Source organism: Centruroides vittatus, unplaced genomic scaffold (assembly GCF_030686945.1).
Source record: "Centruroides vittatus isolate TY-2023 unplaced genomic scaffold, ASM3068694v2 contig_397, whole genome shotgun sequence".
Classification (NCBI taxonomy): Eukaryota; Metazoa; Arthropoda; class Arachnida; order Scorpiones; family Buthidae; genus Centruroides; species Centruroides vittatus.
This window is the reverse complement of record NW_027122212.1, coordinates 2,271,365-2,297,259: the sequence shown is the minus strand read 5'-3', so window position 1 is coordinate 2,297,259 and position 25,895 is coordinate 2,271,365. Positions and strand designations below refer to the sequence as shown.

The 25,895-nt window shown below is 31.2% G+C and overlaps 3 protein-coding genes across 3 annotated transcripts; 2 read left to right on the top strand and 1 right to left on the bottom strand.

Annotated features, from left to right (window-relative positions):
* Nucleotides 1-10,446: 10,446 nt before the first annotated feature.
* LOC136976202 (glutamate receptor ionotropic, delta-1-like) lies at nucleotides 10,447-13,447 on the bottom strand. The gene is made up of 6 exons (XM_067271429.1): nucleotides 13,370-13,447; nucleotides 11,628-11,783; nucleotides 11,377-11,524; nucleotides 11,087-11,316; nucleotides 10,726-10,985; nucleotides 10,447-10,648 (listed from the first exon to the last, which is right to left on the bottom strand). Exons 1-6 carry the CDS (start codon nucleotides 13,445-13,447, stop codon nucleotides 10,447-10,449), a joined length of 1,074 nt encoding a protein of 357 aa, XP_067127530.1.
* Nucleotides 13,448-13,958: 511 nt separating this feature from the next.
* LOC136976201 (general transcription factor II-I repeat domain-containing protein 2-like) lies at nucleotides 13,959-14,297 on the top strand. The gene has a single exon (XM_067271427.1). The coding sequence runs from the start codon at nucleotides 13,959-13,961 to the stop codon at nucleotides 14,295-14,297; it is 339 nt and encodes a 112-aa protein (XP_067127528.1).
* Nucleotides 14,298-14,480: 183 nt separating this feature from the next.
* Nucleotides 14,481-15,410, top strand: LOC136976200 (general transcription factor II-I repeat domain-containing protein 2-like). Its single transcript, XM_067271426.1, has one exon. It carries the CDS (start codon nucleotides 14,481-14,483, stop codon nucleotides 15,408-15,410), a length of 930 nt encoding a protein of 309 aa, XP_067127527.1.
* Nucleotides 15,411-25,895: the final 10,485 nt, after the last annotated feature.

Below are 25,895 nucleotides of genomic sequence, written 5' to 3'. Positions count from 1 at the left end.
TATCGAAATATAATATTCAGAATTAAAAATATTGATGTATGTCCATATTAGAAATGTTTTCCGATATTAGAAATAATATCACGAGAAAAACATTATATAAATGAAATACGGCCATAAACAATTTCTTTCTGTCAAATAAATTACGGATTAAACAGGCTTATTTAGAAACATTCAATCGCGAATACCTGACTTTAAATATACAGAGGTTACAGTATGCTTGTTATGTGATAGTTATCTGCGTTTACAAATTAACAGAATTTTCCGTTTTTATACACATTATTATGCTATAATCTAGGAAACTATGTTTAATACACAAGACATACTACAGAAAGGGTAAGAAAGGAATGTCAGCCATTGTAACTAATGTATTATTGAAAGTTTCATTCATATAGATAATTAATTTTATCAAGATACATTTCTCCAGAAGAAAATTATCGATATTTCTCGTAAATATAAGTAAATTTTATTATAATTTAGATAAAAACTCATTTTTTCCCCACGCATGGCTTCTTTCTCCTCCCTCTTAATCCTATACTTGGAACATTCCATTTCATAATTTGATGTAATAATAACGTTTAAAATGATTCTAAATAAAATATTGACACTTAAAGTAGGTTAATATATATTGTCACGAGTCTCAGTTGTATTCATAAAAATATAATAATCTATACAATAATACTTTCTCACATGCTCCATGTGTTAAAGTTTGCAGCTGTAATTGAAGTAATATATAAAGAAACAAAATGTTTATATTATCAATAGTTATAAAAGATATCTTATTTTCACGTAGAAAAACAAAATAAGACAGAAGAAACAATCACACGATATCTCTATCCAGGACATTCTATAATTGATTTTAAATTTCTAATGTCAACATACATGAATATTTTTGTGTGTGTGAATATTATATTTCGATACTTTTATGTTTCTTCACTAAGAACATCTTAAAACATTAACTTTTTACCAACAAAAAACAGTCGAAGTAGGAACAGGCTGAAATTGACAACAAATTATAAGCTCTGTTCTGGGGATGTAAGCTTGTTTGTTTCCATCTTTGATATAATTCGTTTTTTTCTGTATTTACACTCAATTTACGTAAAAATTATTCTATTGTCCTGTTTATAACTAATAGCTTGTCTTTGTTTATGTTTACTAAATGGAATTTCACAGTAAAATATTCGGAAACTAAATTATAAAAGCCAAACAAATTAAATAGCTTAATGTTTACAATATCCACTTAAAATGGATAAAAGCATTATTGTATATTTATTATTTATTCGTGCATATCGACGTCTTTCGAAGAAATAATCATTTATTGTAGAGTTTTTATAAGCTGAAAATTATTCTGTTGTCTTTGATGAAATTTGTTACAATTTACTAATTTTTACAGAAACATCAAATTTTAAACGATGACATTAGTTAAAATCTATTAATTTGTACACAAACATTAAATTTAAGGCGTATTTCTTGGTGATCACGTGACCGAAAGCTATTTTTATCTTGGCGGGAATTTTTCCACAGTGATCTTTGTCATATCTAATTTCCATATTAATGATAGTACATTACTAATCTTTATTAAACAGATCTAGACATTTTATATTATTTAAATTTGGCTGGATTAGTAAAATAATTATATAAAAATTTTCAGTATTTTGCAGGAAACTTCAATCCAGATGACGTAAGAGTCATCCATGGTTCGCGGGAGAATTTGCGCGATGATCTTTTTTATATCTAATTTGCATAATTATAATGGAAAATTATTAACCTTTATTAAGCAGATTTAGTTATTGTGTATTAATTAAATTCATCGGTTTTTGTGAAAGAATTCTTTAAAACTTTTAGCGTTTATTTAGAAACTTTTTGTCACGTGATGACATTGGACAAGAGCATTTTCGTTTTGTTTATTGTATACGACAGTTCGCGCCAGATTTCGTAAAGTGCGGTTCGATAATTCTGTGTTTCTCGTTTATTCGAAGTTCACTGCGATAATTTTTTATTACGTGGATTCATACATTTTGCGTTGATTGCAATGGATATTTTAAGGCATAAAGTTTACTGTGAATTACTTCTAAATTCAGAAAGAAAAGTTGAAAATAATTTATTTTTCGACAATTTGGGAAAACTGACTTTTGGATATAACATATGGATTTACATGAAAGTATGTATTATTGGGCTACTAATTTATTTGTGTTTATGTGTATTGTTGTACTGTAACTTAGTTTGTTTTACTATGTTCGAGAAAGTAGGTCACACATTGGATTTCTGAGATAAAACTGTCAGCTTTTTCAGAGTGAAGCGAACCCACTCAGTGAAGTGTTTTAGGGAAGTTATGCTTTCATTTCTGATGCATGCCAATGATGAAAATTGTTTTTAAAATTAAATATCGGTCAATGACGATAACATATGTTATAAATGTGAAGATGAATATAAAAATATTTCTACATTTTTTTATTGTTTTGTTGTTTCTTAAAGATTAATTTATTTAAATTTATTATATGTCAAGTAAGTTTATTTACAAAATGCTAATATTTTAATTCGCTTTAATATTTCGGCGTAAATTTGAACAAGGAATTTTAAAATTTTAAATAAACGATATACTGAAATTTTCTTTTATTTACAATGATTACGTCACTTCTACAGAAAGTAGAACACGAGACGACCTTCACCCACATTTCAGTCTGGGGGGAAAGGCCGCCAGTTGTAGTCATAACAACCTTTACGTCTTCTATTGTTGTGGATGAAATTCGTTAACTGTCAATTACATTTTCTTGAATTTGATTCGCAGGTTGGAAAAAATCGTCATTACTTAAATGCCTAAAACTTTAAAAAATTTTATAAAATTGAAAATAAATTCAAAAGTTTTGAAAAAATCGTATCGGATAAAAAATCAAAAAAGAATTTAATATAAATTTGAAAAAAAAATTTTTAGCAAAAAATTATCGCGAAAAAAATTCATATATAAAAAAATTATGTGACAATAAAGAACGATTTTTTCTTTACAAGACGTAACTGTTTAAAAATTTTTTTTCCTAAACGGAAACGAGAAAAACGCGTGGGAAAATTCTTAAAAAATTTCCCACGCTTTAGCTCCACAACTAAGTGAAAGTCCTACGGCTGACTGTTCCCACTGTTTAAGAGGTTTAAACCACGCATCCGAGGTATTATTATCTGGGATAATGCCACTTCCCAAGATCCTGATAAATTTATCGGTGGATTAATTTTCGATGTAAAGGAGAATTGAGTATTGTTTGGAAAAAAATCCATACTTGTCGTGCTTATTAGAGTCACATAAAAATTATCCATTTTTTTTTTACTTTCTGCAGTTCTTCGGTATAAAATCGACCTTTAATCGTCTGGTTGTTATAATCTTTCAACACATATGTGGGAGGAATTGTATTGTGTTTTTCTTTTATAATGAAAATTTCCTTACTCCAACCTGGTAAATAACCTCTCGTAAAAGTTTTTCGTTTTTTAGAAACTCTGACTTTATCGTCGACTTTATATTTATATTTTATTTTAGCTTTCGTTTTACCATAAAGTCGATTAAAAATTTGTAAATGATGTTTAGGTTTCACCTCGGCCGGAGACATTCCTATAGCTCGATGTTTACTATGATTATACGCTTTTACCAAATCATTTAATTTATCGATATATTTATTAGAATTTCGATAAGTAATAAGACGATAAATTTTATTTTTTAGAGTTTTATTAAATCGTTCTACGACCGACGCTTTCGTTTCGGAATGAGTATAATAATGATTTATTTGATGTTTTTTAAACAATTCCTTAATAACAGAATTCATAAACTCCTTCCCTTTATCGGTGTGTATCAACCTAGGTATTACTTTTCTAAATATTTTTTGAAATGCTTTTTTTATCGTTTCGGGTTTTTTGTCCTTTACCGGAATTACATAGGCATATTTAGAAAACACATCGATAGTTGCTAATAAATATTTTATTCCGTTATTGTCTTTCGAAAATTGACGAACGTCCATAAGATCGGATTGAAATAGTTCTCCCTGATATAAAGCTTTAGTTTTACGACGCATATAATTTATTCGTACAGGCTTATGCAACGTATATGTATCTTGAGTCGATAGCCATTGTTCGACGGTTTTTCTAGGCAACTTTGTCGCTTTTATTAGTCTCGTTACGCCGCCGAACGATGCAGGATGGGATGGAGTATAATATATAGAGCTTAATAATCTTTCCATGAAATATGCTTTTTTTTAGACGATGCAATCCGTTTAGGAATTTTTGTAGACGAAACTCTTTTTTTTTCTTCCGCTACTAATTGATCGTATCGGAGGCGGTGGAATCGAAGGTGTTCGAAAACGAAGTATGGGCGATTCTTCTATTCTTAATCGACTCGATAGTGCTTTATTTCCTATCCATTCTCTGGGAATATTAGATTTAATAATCGCTTGATAAAATTCGTTAAATCCGACAGGTACGATAGTAGATTTTCGATTGCGCATTAAATGCGACATCAAATCTGCTATATGAGAATTAATTACCGGTTCATTATTTACCAGAAATTCTCCTTTTTCGTTCCAATCGTATTGATATTGCTTTAGTAATTGAATGATATGCGGAACATATTTTTGATATGGTAGCGGGACAGAAACTGATATCTGATCTTCGATAGTCGATGGTTTTGTCGGTTCCAACGATGGTTGAGATTCTTCGACCTCTTGTTGAGATACCAACGAGACTCGAATCGGTTCTTTTGGTGCGTGAATAGTTTGTTTAAATCTCGAAATTAGTTGACTTAATAATTTAACTTTCAAATCACTTCAGACTTCAAAGTACTTTCTTCTAATAAATCTTGGATATTATCGTGTAATCGTATTTCTGGTTTTTGTAATTGATATTTAGGTACTAATTCGGGAGGTACTAATGCCATTCGTTGAGCCATTTTTTTATAATCCAAAAATTCATTTAGCTAATGATATAATTGGAGTTAAAATTGCATCTAAAAATCCACCAGATTGGTTTACTAAAATCTTCTTTTTTGCTTGGAGACCGATTTTTTTATTTGCGAGTTTTCTTATACATGCCTTATATTTTTTTAACTTATTGACTTTAACCGGTAAACGACCTTGAAAAGTGTTTTCACAAATTTCACATATAACTTTTATTTGATCGGCAGAAGCTTCCTTTAACAACGCTTTTCTCTGAGCAGGTGTTGTCTTTGCAAGCACATTTAACAAATGATAATGTTTCTTGATATTCTTCATTTTTGTGCAATATAAACCCAATATACACCTTGATTGTCGGGAAAACAGGAATCTCTTAAACACAATTCTTTATCTGTAGACGGAGTGGAAATCAATTAATAAATATCCGTACGGTTTGGATGTTGCGGTTAAATATGCATCTTTAAAGTAGGACATCCTACCTATAAACGCTTGTCGAGCAAGACAGTTGATTTGACTTTCGTCTCTATTATTCTTAAATAATATTAAATAATGAGTATTTAAACTTATATCCCTCATTACTTTATTACGAGGAAATAAATTTTGCATTATCAATATAACACTTATATTTTTATGATGAGATTGAACGGTAAATAATTCGGCAATTTTTTCGGTTAAAGAATGCATTAAATCGTCTATAATTATTAAATCTACATTTTCAATATTTTCGGGGATACCACATTTAAAATGAATATTTTTCTCTTCGACAAACCAGGGTTGAAACATCGAGTAACACCATAAAATTCTTTTCAAAGGTTTTTCATAGATATTTTCACGCAACATTTTCCGAACTAAAGAAGTTTTTCCAGATTGCGATGGACCGACGACGATACAACTCGATGGGTGTTTTAAACGCATTTCGTACAAAGTAAGTCAAATTCCTTTTTTAATAATTGCACACCGATGTATTTATGAGGTAGTCCTTCGCTCGTGAATTTTCGAATATCATATACAACTCTTCCAGCATTTGCACATTTATGTAAATAAATGTTTCTATCTAGATGTAAAGAATATTCGCAAGTAGTATTTTTTATATCAATTTCTTTAAAACCCGATCTACTTAATAAAACTATAAAAACTGTTACAAAAACTATTTCAAAACAGATTATACTAACAAGAACGGCTACTGTTTTACGCGACATGATGTAAAATAATGTTTAAAACCAAAAATCGTTGCGTATTAAAACAAATCACAAAACATTAGTGCGCATGCGCGAAAACATAATAAAACCAAATCGCGAATTTAAAATTATTTTATTCGAAAAAATAATGGAAGGCTGCGATGACGATATGTTACCCGCAATTCGTTGGACTGCGTTTTTTCCCATCAATGAAAAATTATTAGTTCCTTACGCCTTCTCTAGAAGCTCGTTCCCTTGCATCGAGTTGGCGGAAGAATCCGCCAAAGCATCGGCTAAGGCGCAACAGTTTCCTCCGACCGTTAAAATTCTATACTCCGTAGATTTTCGACCGCGGTTTAAACCAAAAGTAAAACATTTTCGTTGGATGCTTACAGCGAAGGAATCTTATCATCATTTCAGCTTAGAAATTTTAGAGAAATCTGACAAAATATTCGACAACTTCGAACAGTGTTTCACGGACGCAGACAAGCACGATCCACATTGTGGACCAGAAAATAATATTCCGAAAATGTATTTTGAATACGAAAGTAAAAAACAATAAATTATATTTTTTTCCGAAAATTTTGTGTCTTGTTTAATTTAATAATTCATTAACACAAAACCAGTTTATTAGTGAAAAAAAACGATTGCGCTTACATCATTTTTAAGTTCATTGACCCGAGTAGTTGCGTCATAAAAAATATATAAAGCAAGTCAATCAATAAAACTATTTATTCTTTATATCTAGTATTGAAAGAGGAAGGATCGTTTTTCTTATTATAATGGATAATAATAAGGTAGAAATGTTAGTTCGCGAAATAGGTGCGGGGATTAATTGGAAGGATTTCTCCAAATTAGATTTAAGCGAAGAAGTAATAAGATCACTTGAAGATAAAGTTGATTGGGATATTATTTCTGAAAAAACTAATCTTAGTAATGAATTTATTAACGATTACAAACATAAATTAAATTGGAGTAAACTTTGGAAAAACAAACGCTTCTCCAGCGATTTTATAGAAAAGCATGTTCAACAAATTAATTGGGATGATATTTGTCGCTATCAACTTCTATCAGAAAACTTTTTGACTCGATATCACGATCGTCTGAACTGGGATCTTGTGTCTCAATATCAAAGACTGAGTCAAAATTTCATATTAACTTTTAAATATTTCTTCAATATGAAGCTTGTTCGTAGATATCAACAATTGCATGAAGAAATTATTAGAGAACTTGTAAACGATGTAGATTGGGACATTATTTCAAAATATCAAGAATTATCCAAAAAATTTATGGAAGAGTTCAAGCTTAAACTTAATTGGTGCATACTCATTGCCAATCAGAAACATTTATCGAACAAATTTATAGCAGATAATTATCATTTTGCCCTTGTTCATGTTTTAGCGAAAATATGTGAAAAACTATAATTTTTTTAATCTTTTTTTCTAAAATAAGTTTTAACTTAATCATTATTTTTTAAAATATAATTTATACACTTATAATTTTGTATAATTTTTAAATAATATTATCATTGTAAACTTTGTTCTTTATTTTCAATAAAAGAAGTCTTGTTTTTATTCCAGTAAAAAAGAGAGAGTTGTCGATTATTTAATTATCATCGTGACATAAAAAACACTAAGTAGGATAAAAGTTATAAAGTGTTAAACTTTTACAAAATTATCCCAAAGGCGGTGATATATATACTACTAACAACTTTTAGGAACGAATTATGTTCGAATTACTGTTTTAAAATTAAGTAAATTGTAAAATATTTTTAATATATAAAATCTTAATACAAATAATGAGAAAATACTTTTAAACTTTCGTTTATTTAGACTTCCGTTAGAAGTACGTTATACAAACAGCTAGAATACGAAGTTACAGCTATGAATATTACATATTTGAAAGTCTTTATAGATTTTTGAATTTATGTGCACAAAATATTCTATAAAATGTGTAATACGATTGCTATACAGACTTTATTTTATTTAATATGTTATATTCTCAAGTACCTTAGCCAAAAAATTGTAGACAATGCATCTTGTTCTCCTCAAAATTTGACGTGAGATTGTTGATAGATAATTGCTTATTTTCATCCCGTAATAACGATTCTGTGTAATTTTTCGAATTGTAATGCCAAAAATACTTTATTATATACTAAAAATATTATCGTATCCTACACTATTCAATTTAATATCTAACTAACATTATGTCATTTTAAAGTCTTGGATTTTAGGAACTAATTTTAAGAATTATTATAATTTATTGCGTTACATATACAATTATTTTTAATTTTTAGAATTAGAATAAGAGTATATTCGCGTAAACTGTACGTCAATCATTTTGAAAACTATTTCCGTTTTGTTTTCGTTTTCACATCAAGCAGAATGTTCGCTTCTGTTATGATTTCAATTTCCGAAATTTGTCTACAAGAAAAAGGAATAATAAGTCGTTAAAATAAATTTTTTACAATCATAAAAATATAAGTACAAATAGAAATTTATACGTGTTATTTACTTATAAACGCTACATTTTAAAATTTTTTATTGAACAACATTCATTAAATATACACGAACTGATAGTTTACGAGTTATATATTGTTTTCAACGTTATATCATTTTCATAATAATCTATACTATATTTCAAAAAATTGAATATATTTGATAAAAATTGCCAAGACAAAATTTTAAGAAAATTTCTAAAAAGAAAATACAAAAATAGTGTTTTCTCACTTGTTCTTTCACTGGCACATAAGGAAAATCATGCAGAATATTGTCTATATACATTTAGTCCTAAATCTATACGCAAATTCCAGTAACGTAATTTCCTAGGAAGACAGTTGCGATACTGGGATTTATGAATAACAATATAATTTACCAACCGCCATTTTTTACTTAATACGATGAAATCTTGTTTATTCAGTTCTTTTTAATAAAAAGCAATATAGCTTTTTGGCTATTTATTAGATATTGTGGTATCGAACTAAATATTATCAATTTGATTTTAATTTTTAATTTCTAAATGGATCGTTATTCACATGGTATGGATAATTATTTCTTTTTCGTACAAGATGTGCTCTTATATAACTACGCGGTGCCTTATGCTGTTTTCACTTCGCAAGAATAAGCTACCGTTATCAGTGCCGTCTTTAGAACGTAAGGGGAACTGGGCCAGCAGAATGTTGAGGGGCCCCCATTAAGAAACAGAATCAATACTAGATTACAGACCTAAGGGTCGCTGGTGTAGCTAGCACGGGCGAGACCGGTTACGGATATCGTGCTCTCACCCTTTTAACATATCCCAGAAAATATGTTTATTTTTTTTAGCCAGTGAGATTTTTCACCCTGTACTCAACACTTCACACTACGTGTGGGAGGAGTAATTTCAATCGTATTATTAATGGTTTATTCCTTTCAAGTAACCCATTTGTTTTCTTTGTAACTCTCTGGGCCCTGGGCCCGGGCCCCGTAGGCCCTCCCCTAAAGACGGCACTGACCGTTATGATAAAATACATAACAACACATTTTTAAAATAATATTAAAAGGTAAAAGCACGTAAACAGATAATAAAAATATCTTTACTCGCCATGTCCATACTATATTTCCGCCAGCCCTATTTTACAAAGAAATCTTATAATTTTAAATTGTGAAGGGATTGTCACCGGTGGACATTTTAGACTGTTTTACATAATTTGGCAGAGGCGTAGCCTCTAAAGGAAGGTCGTCTCTGCTGTGGAGAATAGTTTGTTCCTGGTGATTGGACATGGCGAGTAAAGATATTTTTATTATCTGTTTACGTGATTTTACGTTTTAATACTGTATTTCCGCCAGCCCTATTTTACAAAAAAAAAACACATTTTTAAAAATTATAATCCGAAAAATAAACTGTCGAATAAATGAGAAACACGTCCATTATTTGTTCCATTCTTCACTTTAACATTATAAAACTTACAATTATCTTTAATAATTCTACGAAATATGGATGAATATGTTATACTATTTTTCAACAAGCATTTTATGTTGTAACGACACATGTTTAATAAGTCTTCCATATTCAAGAATTTTACGTAAATTAATGCTATTAAAAACATACCGGTTTTTTGCATAAGTAGATGTTACGTTTAAAAGAGAGTTTTAATTCTAATCATCATAGATATACGAATGAAGATATAAACTATAAAATACTAAAAAGTAACAAACGAAAGCAACAAATGTAAAAACATTTCGTTTAAATTACTAAAAGATTAAAATAGGCGATAAAATACACGAAACAATACAAAATTTTTTTAAAATTTGAAACAGTTATAATATTTAAATAATATATCAGTAAAAATATACTAAAATTAATCATCAAATAGTTAACCTACCAACATTTATTTCCAATATGAAAATAACAACAGATGTTATGTAACCGATAACGACAAGAATAAATGCTCCTAATAATTCTTCCAAATCTAATGACTTGTAAGATCCAACGTCATTTTCTACGCACTGGTCGGTATTAACTTTATAAATGTAGTCGATAATACCAGCTTCGTATAGACGAATTATTCTGTGTATCAAAAGTAGTACGAAATAAGTATTATCTAAAACGTCATTTGCAATTAAAAAGCTCAAATCATGCCTTACGTCGTATCCAAATCTTTTTTATACGGAAATCCTTTTCTAATGGCATAAGCTCCAATGAATGTTACGATTGAATCATCCGATACGAACCATTTTCCTTTTAAGAGCGAAGCGTATTGTGTCAGTTCGTATCTATCGGCAATTAACGCGAATCGGCCATTTTGTAATTTAGAAATGGCAATCTCATCATTCCGAATATCAAAAAAATTGTTATTTAAGACTATGTGATCTTTTATTATTTTGGCATCTCCAAATTTAGAATTCTGTAAATAAATGTATGAATTAGCACTTAATATAATACGAAATACCGTTCAGAAATATATACGAAAAATTAAAAGCGGCTCTTTATAAATTCATAGGTTACTAGAATGAACGTATAAATTGCTCCTTGGTCCCATGTTCCGCAAGAGATTTCTCCATTTTTAACAGCCGAGGCTAATTCGTGAAATGACGTCGGAACAGTTTCCAAAACGGGAGTAGTTTCGAATGCCATCAGACATCCACTGTAACTAGCCGTTAGTACAAAAACAGCTAATATCCAGATTCCGACGGTTAATCTAGACGGAATGCCGACTATCTTTTTCAAATCGCCTCCTAATTAAAAACAGTATTTAAGATTAAACTTATGTATTAAATTTATAATGATGTTATTACCTTGATTAGTGATAGATGCAAACATAAACCAAATAGTTTTATTCCGTGTCCAAATTTTTCCTGTCTCATTTTTGCGCTTGTCGTAATAAATTACGCAAGTTAAAAAAAGGGCGGAAAGTGCAGTGGAAACGAATATCGTCAACCATATCTGAAAAAAAAAATGCGTGTTAAACTTGTACTTTAAAGGCAATTCATCCGTGAAGTTTTGAATTCTTTTTTTGTGAAATGTGATATACGAGTAAGTCGTTTACCTGAAAGGCGAAAGGTTTAATAATAGACTGCCAACTAAATGCTTCTTCTTGTTTGATTATGAAAGATATAGAACGAACTGCTACAAACGACGAAAATTCAGTCGCGTGGAATAAATCGTAGGTAATAAAGAACTTTGAAAAAGTAATGTCTGCCATCTATAATGCAAAACAGTCTTAATAATTACTAATACCGTTTAGATAGTGTTACATGTAGATTATTTTCAGTATGTATTTCGATTTTGTTCTTATAACAAATTAACGTATACGATACGCACGTATTTCGTACTAATTTAGAACATATTGGTACAAGCAGAAATGAAAAAAATTAAGTGTACTTTAATAATAGTAATATGCAATGAAAATATAAGAAAGTAATTCTCTAAATGTATAAAATTGTCTTAAAAATTGTTAAGTTTTACTCGAATAATTAAATTTATTTAAACGTGTAGGGGAAAGGATTTGAAATGGATCACTGAACAAGTGACGATCAGAAAAGATCGTGTCTTGGCAACCGTTTGCTAGAAAATTTGACGGACATATATGAAATTTTGTTCTTTGGATATAAACGAGAATTCGAAAACATTATTACAGAAGAAACTACAGATATAATATTATTGACTTAAAGGTGTCTAACTGATACGCTTTATCCTTTCGGTCGAGCAAAGAAAATGAAAGCGTTCGGCAAAATGCATCAGTGAGAAAACTTGTATCTACCGAAACATTTCGCAGAGATAATGTTACTAACACTTTAGTGACGCGTGAGTCCACTAAAGTTTGTACTAGATCCAATCTTTGACCTGGAGTCGTAGTAATCTTCGTTACAAACACTGTAGGAAATATGACGGGAAGTGCAGGCAGAAATTGGCGGATCTTAAAATTGACGTTCTCAATGGTATTCCTATATAAATAACGTATATATAGGCCACATTCAAATCAATATTTAAAATGTTTTCGCCGAAAACTAACATTTTTTAAATTTTACAATACACTCGTAAACCGAAAACAATAATTAAACAATTTTTCACTGGCAGCAAGTCATCTCCAGACTTAAAGTCAAACTTTAAAAAGTGTCTGAAGAGATTCGGGCAAAGTGTATCCACCCTCATTTTTCTCCCGGTTGCACAGTTCAAATCATTCTTCTCAAAAGTAATTTGGGTCAAGCCCTTGGCAAACGGGTCTATTTAAAAAAACAGTAACTTATTGTCTGGTTTCATGCTCATTTTCCAAAATCCACGGGATGTCCGGTCCAGATTCGATCCCGAGTCTCCTACAGATGTAAGACTGCAACTTTCACTGCTCGAACGTCGGATCGCCCGACCGTCATTCGATGTCATTAAAAATGTGTAGTCTGTTACCGGCGTGGCGGCATCCTCTGTTTTCCACAAAAGAAATAATTGTCTGATTAATTTTCCTCCATATATCCACTTCGATGGCCTTTCCTCGCTATTTAAATTTCATTGAAATATCTTATTTAATGTTCTTGCATTGCGACAAATGAAAAATATGAATGGATGAATAAAGTACTATAAAAACAGTAATAATTGAAAAGTAATTTTTGAAGTCTATAATAAGTCAATATAAGCAACATATTAATTTAAGTTTTTGACGTTACGGTTATAACTTCGATAATGTGAATAATGAAAAGGTTAAATAGAATAAGTATTTAATATAAATAACTACACCATTTTAAACAAATTTAATTCCATTATATATTTAAGACAAATGTTTAAAAGTTTGCCTACGTTGTTGGCCACTTTTCCGAAAGATCCAGAAAATTTCTCGTTCTTCTCTTTGTGAATGCATTTATTTTCCACAGGCATTACGTATCCGTAACTGAAATTTTAATTTTTATAACGATTAGAAGAAACCTGATACGAAAGTTTATCTAAATATAAGAATGAGGTGTTTATTGAAACTATTTTGGCAAAATAATTAAACAACGTAAAATAATTTTATATTAGTCTAAACCAGTGATGGGCAAACTACGCCTCGCGGGCCAGATGCGGCCCCCTGAAATGTTCTATCCGGCCCGCGCGACATTATTTCTAATCTGACGAATAAAAGAGAATACAGGCTATAAGAAAAATAAATATTTTCCTCTTTTTTCCTCTCTTTCGTTTTATATCAGTGACGACAGCCAAATTTATTGACATCCTAGATATTGGAATGTTATGTTGAGAGTGAAAGGCACTGGCTGCTGGCAACTTTGTAGCGAAGAGTAAAACTGGCAACGTGGTTAGATATTGAAACACGTTTCTTGATTCAGACCTGTCTTAGCGTTGTTGGTTTGCTAGTTTTACTCTGCATATTGTGAAAAATTTTAGCCCTAAGATGTTATCTAAGAAACGTAAAGTTGATTCTGAGTGCCGTGTTTTCAAAGATGAATGGACTTGGAAATACTTTTTCACAGTTTTTAGAGGTAAACCACTATGTCTCATCTGCAACGAAACTGTAGCAGTATACAAAGAATATAAGATTTCACGACACTTCAACTCTAAGCACAACAATGTCGAGGTTAGAGCCATGACCGAAGAAGAAAGAAAACAAACAGCAGAAGATCTACGCAAAAAACTAGCAGGTCAGCAAAGTATTTTTAAGAAAGGAAATAGTTCTCAGAAAGCAGCTACACATGCAAGTTATGCTGTAGCACACAATATTGCGCCTCTCTGATGGAGAGTTTGTTAAACACTGCATGCTCAAAGTTTGCGATATTATATGTCCTGACAAAAAAAAGATTTTGAAACGATAAGCTTATCTCGGAAAACAGTGACTTCTAGAATCGTAGCAATAGATAAAAACATATTATCACAGTTGGGATCAAAGATTGGCCAATTTAAATTCTGCTCAATTACTATGGATGAAAGCTCTGATATAAATGATACTGCACAGTTGCTATTATTTATAACAGGTGTTGACGAAAACTTCTGTATTACAGAGGAACTTGCATGCATGAGGTCGTTGAAGGGAACTACAACAGGATCAGATATTTTTCACGAATTTATGGAAGGAATTTCAACTTTAGAAGTACCTATAAATTGCACATGTACTATAACAACAGATGGAGCGAGAAATATGACAGGGAAAAAATCTGGATTTGTTGGGATCTTCAATGAAAAATATTCAGATAACAATGTTATATTTCTACATTGCATCATACACCAAGACGCTCTGTGTAAATCTGCTTTAGATATAAAATCTGTGTTTGACGTTATTGTGAAGCTGGTTAATACTATTCGATCTCGAGGGCTTGCTCATAGACAATTTCGGGAGTTTCTAGAATCCATGCAATCTGATTACTCTCATATATTGTACTACTCGAAAGTAAGGTGGCTTAGCGCAGGACGCGTCTTCGAGAGAGTTTGGCAACTGAAAGACGAAATATCGACATTCTTTCTTGAGAAACAAGGGTCTGTAGAGTATAAAATCCCTGAAGATACTGCATGGTTTTCGGATTTTACATTTTTTACGGATCTTCTCTGCCACACGAACAAGTTGAATGTCAAGATGCAAAACAAAAATCAATTTATCAATGATATCTGGGGCCATCTCAAAGGTTTTAAACTACAACTTGTTCTATCCGCGAATCAGCTTGCTAAGAATGACTTCTCTCATTTTCCGAGGTTGAATTCAATAGCCCAGGTGATGAAGGAAAAGCTTAAGAGTCACGAAGATAGTCTGAGAAGACTCCATGGTGAATTTGAACAAAGATTTGAAGACTTCAGTGTCATTGAAAAAGACTTTGAAATTTTCGGTATGCGTTTTAATGTGAACTGTAAACAGTGAAACCGGACTTGCAACTTGAATTGATTGAATTACAATTTAACACTCAACTCAAACAGTTGTTTCCTAATGTTCCAAATTAGAGTTCTACAAGTCCTTGTCGAAATCTACTTTCCCAAATCTGATATCTCATGCCCAGAAAGTTACTGCTATGTTTGCTTCATCATATATATGTGAAAAGGTGTTTTACCTCTTCACATATATATGATGAAGCAAACATAGCAGTAACTTTCTGGGCATGAGATATCAGATTTGGGAATGTTTTCTACAATGAAACTTCGAAAGAGTTGCCTTAGAAACAGACTGACAGATGAGCATTTAACTTTTTTTCTAAGAATAAGTGCATCCCAATTCGAACCGAATTATGAGAAACTTTTAGAAATGCAGTCAAAGTTTCATTAACCACATTCTCCTTCATAATCTTTCTGTCGTTAATAGGGCTTTGTATCATAAAAAATACAAGAATTTTGTAAAATGTATCATTGTTATTTTTTAATAAATTATATTGGCCTGCCTAAAGTTTTTTTTCCCTTTCCTTTGGCCCACTCTTTAAAAAGTTTGCCCATCACTGGTCTAAACTAAAGCTATTTTAAGATGTCGATATCGAAAATAATATAGAATATAAATATGTTAAAATCGATCTTAATAATTGAAAGTCAATAGGACTCTTAGGTAATTGTTTTTTCGTTTCTTTTATGTATTTTACTCGTGTTCAGTTGCTAACAGGGGGAAAAATCGTACGTCTCATATGACATTTCATATTGTAATTGTGAAAAATAAATAAATTTTTTATATACGCTATAGTTTGGTTCTACTTGTCTAATAATGTATTGATAAAATAGTGTAGATAAAACGATAAAAATAATGAAGTGTATTTTAGAAATTAAATGTTTATCTGAAGTGCGTGAGAAGTGCGTGAGACTAATACTACCAAATATATTTCGATGTAATATATTTGGTAGTATTAGTGTATAAATTTCATCAGTCGAACCTAAATCTTGAGAATTCAATTATCTTACTCGTGCAATATAAAATTATTTAGCCCAGGGTTAGCAACGCGGCGCCCTCGGTGAGAATTTTATGCGCCCTCATTATATTACACACATTACCTCACTTCATTAACGCGTTTTCTAAAATTAGAATCTGTCGTAATATTTTTGTTAATCCGTTTAACGTGTCTTCTGATAATGTATCAGCTTGGTTTGTATCAATTGGCAAAAATTTTGAGCTTAGTAATACGGATTAAATAGAATTAGAAATAATAAATCTGCAAAACGATATTGCATTAAAAGCATGTCATAATGACAACATTAACATGTTTTGGAATTTAATTCATAAAGATAAATATTCTATTTTAAAAAATGTGCACTAATAATTTGTTCCTATTTTGCAACTACGTGTAATTGAAATTGTCTGTTTTCAAATATGATGTATCTAAAAACAAAATATCAATCAAAGCTCACAGATTCTAATTTAGATAACTGCTTAAGGACATGTAATTTTAATTATACTCCCAATTATAACAAATTGGCAGAAGATTTGCAATGTCAGGTGTCACACTCATTCGGATGTTTGTACATGTCCTGTTTTATTTGTCATTGTTTGTTTTGCATTTATAATTTAAGTAAATGTAATTATATTTCTTGAAATAAAACCTTTAATATTTTGAGGTTTTTTTTCATGCACCCCCAATAACTATTAAATTTATATTGCGCTTTTATTGAGAAAAAGTTGCCGACCATTGATTTGAAGCAAAACTCCTTATTAAGAAGAGAAACTATGACAATGTTTAAAAACTATTGAATTAAAATGCAATTCTTTCTGTATGTTAAATTCATTAATATGTTAACGGTCTACTTTCGTCCAGAAGAACGATTTTTGAAATCAAAAGTAAAAATTTTAGTTGAATAAGTTACTTCCACAATAATAGCAGGGCATGATAGACATATCACTTATATATCTTTAGTTAAATAATAATATTTTATTCTCTTATTTATATATAATTGGTAGTATTAGTGTATAAATTTCACGAGTCGAACCTAAATTTTGAGAATTCAATTATCTTACTCGTGCAATATAAAATTATTTAGCCCAGGGATGGCAACGCCTAAATACCTAAATAATCTAAATAACCTAAATAAAGCCTAAATACCTAAATAACGTACCGAAACTTCAGTTTTTCGTGAATCGTCTTAAAAAGAGGTCGAGAATTAATTAATTCGTCCCACGAAGTATTTGGAGATGATATATCATTCTAATTGAAAATGAAAACAAAACAAAGTTATATTTTAGTCTGTAAGAATAATATTAAAATAGAGTTAACATTACCTTGCACAAAGCCACTAGCCATATATAATTTTCGTCTTTTGATGCTGTAAATATCGTTTATTGAGTTTCTTTAATTGTCAACAACATATCTTTTAAAATTAAATGTTAAATCTCGAATGCATTAATGGCAAGTAAAAGGTCGACAAAAACATTTAACATTTGAAACAGAAACGTAATCAAAAATTTATAATTCAGTTGATTTTCAAATTTTATTTGACAGTTTTACTCAATATGCAGAAACTTTAATTTTCTTTAAATACATAAGTCAATAAATTTATCAAATCTCGCAAGCTTAAAGAGACTTTTTTTTTTTGCCTTTTCAAACACTTAAAAATCTCGTTTTTTGTTTGTCTGCAATTGCATTTTATATTTTCTATTATGAAAATTCTTTTTTATAATAAAAAATCTTACTAACAAATTACAAAAATAAATTCGCAAATGTTAAAGAATTTTAGGAATTCGCCGAATAATTCCGTAAATAGAACAAAACAAATTGTTCGAAATATACGATAATGCGTCACTTCTTTAACAACAATAACAGACATTAGAGAAGGTTCGGAAAAATTTTAAAATATGCTCAATCTGCACAAGACATTTAAATAAGGTACAGAATATCGAATTTAATATAACAAAAAATATGTTGGAAAAACGTGATAAAATATTTGTAACGTGCCACAAGAAACGAGTAAAGGAAAACTAAATATTTTTAACAAACTTACTTCTCATTGCTTCAGCAAAATTAAGTGATATTACGAAAATTAAGTACATAAAGGAGAAAGCCATCTTACTCTTGTAATTGTGTTCTTTATAGTCGCGTGATCTAATTTCCTTTCGTTTGACGCAAATTGTTGCTACGGTAAACCTAACGATTTTTCCCGGAAAACAAAATATCGTGACCGAAAAATTTTCACTGGTAGAGGATTAAAGTCTACTGTATTAAATATTTGAATTTATATGACAGAAAAGGCAAATTTAATGCTCAAACTCTAAAGCGAATCAAGTGGATTCATTAAATTTCAAAGGAGATTAATACGAATATTATTCTCGGTTAATCCGAGAACAGTTTATTGACAGTGATAACTATATCATGTGAAACAAGCTATTTACAGCACAGTTATCGATGCATCATTTAACATTCTTTTAAAAAAGTTAGTGGAAAGACTTTTCGTGATTTTAAAAGTCAATCAGAATCGATATTGGACAAACGTTCACTTACAGTCAACGTTTTGTTTCATTTCAAAAAATAAATAGTTCGTCCGTAAGCCCATCGTTATGGTTACAATTTTACAGGCTCTAGTTTTATATTTTAACTTCGAATGTTCCAGAGTTCGAAAGATAAATTCCGGAGAAATTCGAACTAGTGTTCGCGCTGAAAAAATGTGCTCACTGAGTGAACATTAAAAATGCGCCAATAAAATATACAATAGTATCTTTAACGCGGTCCACTACACTAAAAAATTATAATTACAAGTACGCAACGCTTATTTTTGATTCTGTCGCGATGCGACAGTCACCAGAATTCCTGTTAACGTTGTTGATATATAGTATTTCGGTATATTCATTTAACACTTACCGACTATAAAAAAATATTATAGAAAAACAGACAACACTTCATTTCTTCAATATCACACAAATAGCAGTAATGCATTTTATAGAATCTTTAACACTTTTCTGTTTATTAATTTGTCGGAGATCTTTAGTATTTGAAAAGGCAGGTGATAAAACTTTCAAACCTCTGTGAAGAAACAAAACAGAAAACAAAATTATTTGATTTTTATATTTGTTTTGTAGTAAGTGAAGATATTCATATTTATAAAACAGAAATTTTTGTGAATTTGAAGTTTAGACAATCCCTACGTAAGACGTGGCAATTTTAACGAACTGATTAACTAGAGTTAACAGGAAATTTCTCATTCGTTTGTGTACCAAATTTAACAAAATTCAATTAAATACCTTTTTATTTTCTTTTAGTTTAAATACTTTAACTTAATAGTAAAATATTTTCGGAATGTTTTGATTTTATGTACTTTAAAGTAAATTTCGCCGAGTCACTTTATATTCATTATTAAAAATTGAAATAAATAATAATGCGGTTATTTTAATTAGTTAATCGAAAAACTTAGATCCTGATGGAATATCGATGTTACCGTGGTAATTCGATTTATATTTCAACATTAAGTTGCTTAGTTATTTTTAAATACAAAATATGCTTCGTCTTGTACATAAGGTACTGTACATTACACAGTAATTTGTCTCGAGGTTCGAATTGTGTTTATGATTTAGCCCTAATGCATAATAGCTGTCTTTTGCTTTTTTTTTTTTTTTGCTCATTAAATTTAATTTTTTGTTTATAAATTTATATTTGAACGTTAAGATTTTACTAAAACGAATACTCTAAAACGTTTATTACTTTTTTATGTTATGTAAATTACATAGAGATAATTATCAATTCAGTAATGTATACTTACAAATTATCTACTGTAGTACATCACAATTCCAAACATTTTATATTTGCTGAGTAGCTAGTATTCAAAAATATGTAGATTCTAAATAGTGTATTAATAGAAATAGAAAAAATTAGGTTTATATTTAAAACAGTTTTTTAACGTGTTATTAATGTTATATGAAATTAATTTATTTGTTTATTCGCAATAATTTGTTAGTGTTTTATGCCAAATTCGATTCAATTGTATAAGCGAGTCGTCCAGGCGAAGGAATTCAACAAAAAGTAAAATTAAATTTAATTAGTATAATATTAAAATAAATGAAGTTCAAATTTAAACTTTATAAAAAGAAAATTGTTAATAAAACTTGTTTATCATGTTACGTACTGTTTAAACTAAGTATTAACCAAAAATCGCTACAAAAACTAACAATCTGTGTGGCTACAAGTTTTTCCGAAACAGTCATTTGTCTCACTAGAATTATAACATAAGGTTTGGTGATGATTGTCTAAGAATATTTCAAATAACAATGTATTTTTTAATTCAATTATATTCTAGATGTGTTAGTTTGGGGTTGGGAAGTAACAAAGTTAAGTTTTTTTTTCGACTAGTTTCGTGTGTCCAATAGTGTGCTTTTGTGCAGAATAAAGCAATGTTTGTTGTACTTGGAATTAATCGACGATTTCGTTGTATCACATGTCAGTCATAGCTTAAAAATGGTTCGCCTAGATACTGTGAACGAACTGCACCTACTTGTACAAGAATTTATGATATACTTACTTACTATGCATAATTTAGACAACACGAAAAATAAGAAAAATGATATTCTCAAAGATGAGAAACGGTATTCTAGATTTGCCCAATTGTTTTTAATTTTACTAAATTGTGCTAACTATAGAAAAGTAAAAAAATTGTACCGGATTTGTTTGTTCTGTTTTTATGTAACATTTTTCATTTGTATATGTTACCGGCAAAGTATGAAAAGCCGGCATTCTATTGAATACCTAGGCATTGTATATAATGCCCGGCGTTTTTAGGCAATGTATGAAATATGAGAATTATTACATACTTTTCCTAGGCATTGTATATAATACCTAGGCATTCTATTGAATGACAAATGCTATTTAGGCAAAGTATGAAAAAGGACCTGATAACGCTATTATATAAATGATGTGCATTCCTCAAAAATACAAATGTTATTCTGAAAAAATAGTGAAAGTGCCATTAAAAAAATTTATTCAAAATACGTAAAGAAAAATGAAAGTTGTACAAAACAAAATTTATGCCTTTCTTATTAAGAGAAACAAAATTTTCATATAAAAAATAATAAATTAAAATTAACCGACTTGTTGCAACATGGTAGGCTTGAAAGACATTTTGAATTACATTTCATTACATTTTTCACGCAAAGACATTTTATATTTTGGCACTTTGTTTTACACATACATTTGATGAATCTTTGGTCGCTTCCAGTGGACTGAGCAATTGCAACTGACCGGAGAGGAATTTCATGGTCAGGAATGCCTGTTAGTTATATACAATGCCTAGACATTCTATAGAATGCCGGATTTCGAACTTTGCCAGTAACACATACATTAAAAAATATATTTATAGCATGAAATTGTTATTTCTGACTAACTTATTTTCCTGATTTTAATTAAATATCATATTTGATACTGAGTATAAAAATATTTACAGAAAAATATATTTCTATTTGGCTATACATACATAGATGAGTATTAGTTCATTTTTTTGGTCCCTTCACACGCTGTACGAGGCAATAACAATTCCACTGGCAAAGTCGACCTATCGTTCTAGACTACCATTCTGTAAGGTAGCCGACCCGGTGGAGATAGGAGACTTGGAAACCCACTCCTCGGCACCCGTTTTAGGTTGCTGCTGTCTTTTAAGTGAGATCAGTTAATCCCGCGTCAGGATGAACCTTGGGGGAAGTTGTATGTAGACCGCGACAGAGGAGGTAAATGATGACAAGTGTTTTCCACAAGAAAACCGTTTATTTGTTAACATTTATTCTTACATCGACAAATAACAGTCCTTCACTAATCCTTCGGAGAGGCAGAGAGGCGAGAACTTCGGTGTCGGTCACAGCTCCAGGGCGGTCGAGATGAGATCGCTGAGCAATCGGACGATCGGGGAAATGGTGCAGCAGAAGTCTAACTGGACGGCGACAACACAACTTTATGAAAATCACGAGTTTTTACGAAATCCCGAGGAGAGTCTGTCTCTGACCTTGAAATCCCGATTATTATAGTTTTTCCCCGCTGTTCCCATTTCGGATCCCTTGTCCCATTCCTTGCTTCCCGATTGGTCTATTTTGTCTTCAGGTACAAGACAACAAAACCTCTTCAGGTCGCGGAGAAGGTCTGATTCGAGGTGTCTATTTGATACCTCTTTGTCGACTCTGCCCAGCGAATGTTTAGAAAGCAATAACACGTGCAGTCATAATTCAGGCCGTGTATACCATTTTTTGACTTCTAAAATTTTAACGATCATTTTCACCTTTCATTTATCAATTTTTTTTTTTTTTTTTTTTTTTTTTTTTTTGAAAATGTTTATCTCGGCAAACATTTTATAGGCTCGCGAGTCAATGACCTACCTATTCATGAGCGCTCATGTTAGAGTTTGCCTTCCGCTGAGCCCTTGACAGAAATTTGACACATACTCGAACGGTTCCGAGTGTTTTTGTTTACATAAGAATTTCGAGGGTTACTAAAGTTCGAACCTCGTCTGGGACCCCACAATTCGTCGCAAAAATGTAAAATAGATACAAAAGTCCTTTAGCGGTACCACAGCGCAATCAAATTAATTGTTATATTAGATTAAAAAAATTGCCAGGACAAATATGACATTTACAGAAATATATATCTATTTCACTATACATGTGTGACAGACGAATGGACGAAGGTGTTCAATCAAAAACTTTTCGATTTTTTTCGGAAAGATCGGTTGAAAAAGCATAAAAATTATTTCCCACGAACTTGCTTCCTCGTTGAAGATGATCCATCTAGTTAGACGTATGTCACCCGGAATTTTCAGAAGTAATTCACGTATTGGACACCCGACCCTTAACAACGAGATTCTGACCTCATGGAAAAAACCCAAGTCGAAAAATAATACGAAGGAACGATGACAAATCAGTCAGTCGTCGTTTAGTCAGTCGTCGTTTGGTTAGCCACCGCGAGTCCAACCCTGGAAAACCTCTCGCAATCTTCCGACTTCCGAAGCGACCCCACCTAGAAGACTTAGAATTAACACCGTGAAAATAGTACCGTGTGGATTCTTTTATACTGTGGACTGTTTTATTCTGTGGATAGTGAACCTCCATGGAATATACCGTCTAGGATCGTGGATACCCGGCGGCTCAAGGACTCTCACATCGCCTTAACCAACGTATTTATCAACTCGCGAATCGTTTGTAAACTCTCTCTCTCTCCGTGTATCTCGGAATACGTCCTTGTTAGCTATGCGTCGCGCTGTAAATTTTTATACATTTTTATTAAAGTTATTCTTGTTACTTAACCAGTGTCCCGAGTGACTCACTTCCTCGATTCTCCTACCTCCACCTCCATAACGAACCTATCCGCTCATCCGCGACCGCTCACGTGACGTAAGAACCTGCGTCGCGATTTCCGAGGACTGACTCGGTGGTGTCATTTTCTGACGAGGGGTCAAAGAGACTCCGACCCTCTGGTCACACATGCATAGATGAGTCTTAGTCCAGTTTTGTCTCTTCACACGTTGTACGAAACAATAACAATTCCACCAGCGAAGTCGAAAAATATTCTCAAAGATCAGAAACGGTATTCTAGGTTTACCAAAATGTTTTTAATTTTACTAAATTAGATTAAATTTCACTAAACTATAGAAAAGTAAAAAATTATATCGGAATTGTTTAGATCTGTGTTTATGTAACTTTTTTCATTTGTATACATTTAAAATATATTTATAGCATGAAATTGTTATCTCTGACTAACTTATTTTCCTATTTTCAATTAAGTATCATTTTCGATACTGAGTATAATAAATTTAAAAAATATACGTATAAATTATTATTATTAAAGTATGTAATAACAGTGTTTAAAAAATAACATCTGACAACAGAAATTAATGGGAGAACCTTTGATTAATGGGAGCATGAGAGAAGTCTGATAATTTTCCATCATACTGCGAAAAAATCTAATTTAAATAACAAATGTTTAAAATCAGTAATTTCGTCACAATACATATTTTCACATATTCGTTAAATACATAATTTTATCGTAGATGAAATTATGAATTTAAAAATATTTAAGACACATTAGCTAAATGATTCTTTATGTTAAATTTGTGCATGGCGCTGTCTGTTACAGGATTTTATTTTAAAATATTTTTATGCGATTAGAGCTTATCTAATATTATTATTTTAAATTTCTAAATAAGCCCCTTTTTTTCTTTTTGTTTTAATAGTCTGCAACTCTCTTGATAATTAGCCATTCTTAAAAATACTGAAGACGCTTATTGCTGAGAACAAGGTACAGTACATGATTGAAAATTGTTAGAATGCCAAACTTATACAGCATAGTCCTTGAAAAGAAAGACTGAAGGTTTTCGAAGAATCGAGAAGAAGAAAGAAAGACTATGAATGATAAGAAAGTGTGAAAATGTGGTCGATCGTGTTTGATGGCTCTGTTTATTGAATTTTTCTTTCTTATTAATTACAAAACATGGGACACAGCCCATATGTAAACAAAATATATAACATAAATACAGTTTGGCTAGGAATCTTATGGATCTGCCTCTCACGAGGCAGGGAAAATGTGTACTGGATGCAACATCGCGATTTAACGAACATTACAATACTGTAAATAAGCAACAAAGAAGAACATTTTAACCCGTAATTAGAACAATCTCGGTAATACAAAAACAGGCAGGATAGCTTTTCCAGCCCAGGCCCATTGCATGCCCTACACTTAGTCCTAAAGGACTAACTACGTGAAAAAGGTGTCCAACTACATGGCAACCACACAGGAACCAAGACAAATAAATCCCGAAGAAACTGCGCAAAAATACATTACAGCTTGGAAACACTTCAGAGAAAAGTTGGATGTTATGGCCTGTGTTTAGGCCTAGTGGGTTAACAAGTCACATGCCTAACGTGATATGGCAGAAGACCGTGCCTAACGAAGGGGCTGCCAAAACAGACAATACCCAGAAAACAATCAGCGTATAGTACAAAAAACAAACAGGGAAACATCCCAATCAGAGACCCAACAGACGATCGACTGGGTTTACTAAGGTATGCAAATGGTGGTAGCAAAACAGATGATCTGCACCTGGAGACCATGTGGCTACCGAAGAGCAAACAAAACACGAACAATGAACAACAACGCGTGAACACAAAAAAACTCCCTTTAGTGGGCGCTGTTTTATATGTTCTTGTTATGGTCATCAGAAAGATGGATCCTCTTTTCATGTTTAAGCACCACTTTCTCCTACACTTCCGCTCCATAAAGCATTGCTAGTTCTATTGCGCTTTCGTAGATAGTTCGCTTGGCCAAGACACAGAGAGAAATAAGGTGGTAAGGATAGACCGTGATCTCAGAAAGATGGGTTGGTAATCTCAATGTCCATTATGAAGGTCTACATAGCACTGTAGAAAAAAGTCTTTAGCTGTGCAGGGCTAGTGAAAACCTTGGTCATATAGGATGTCAATGAG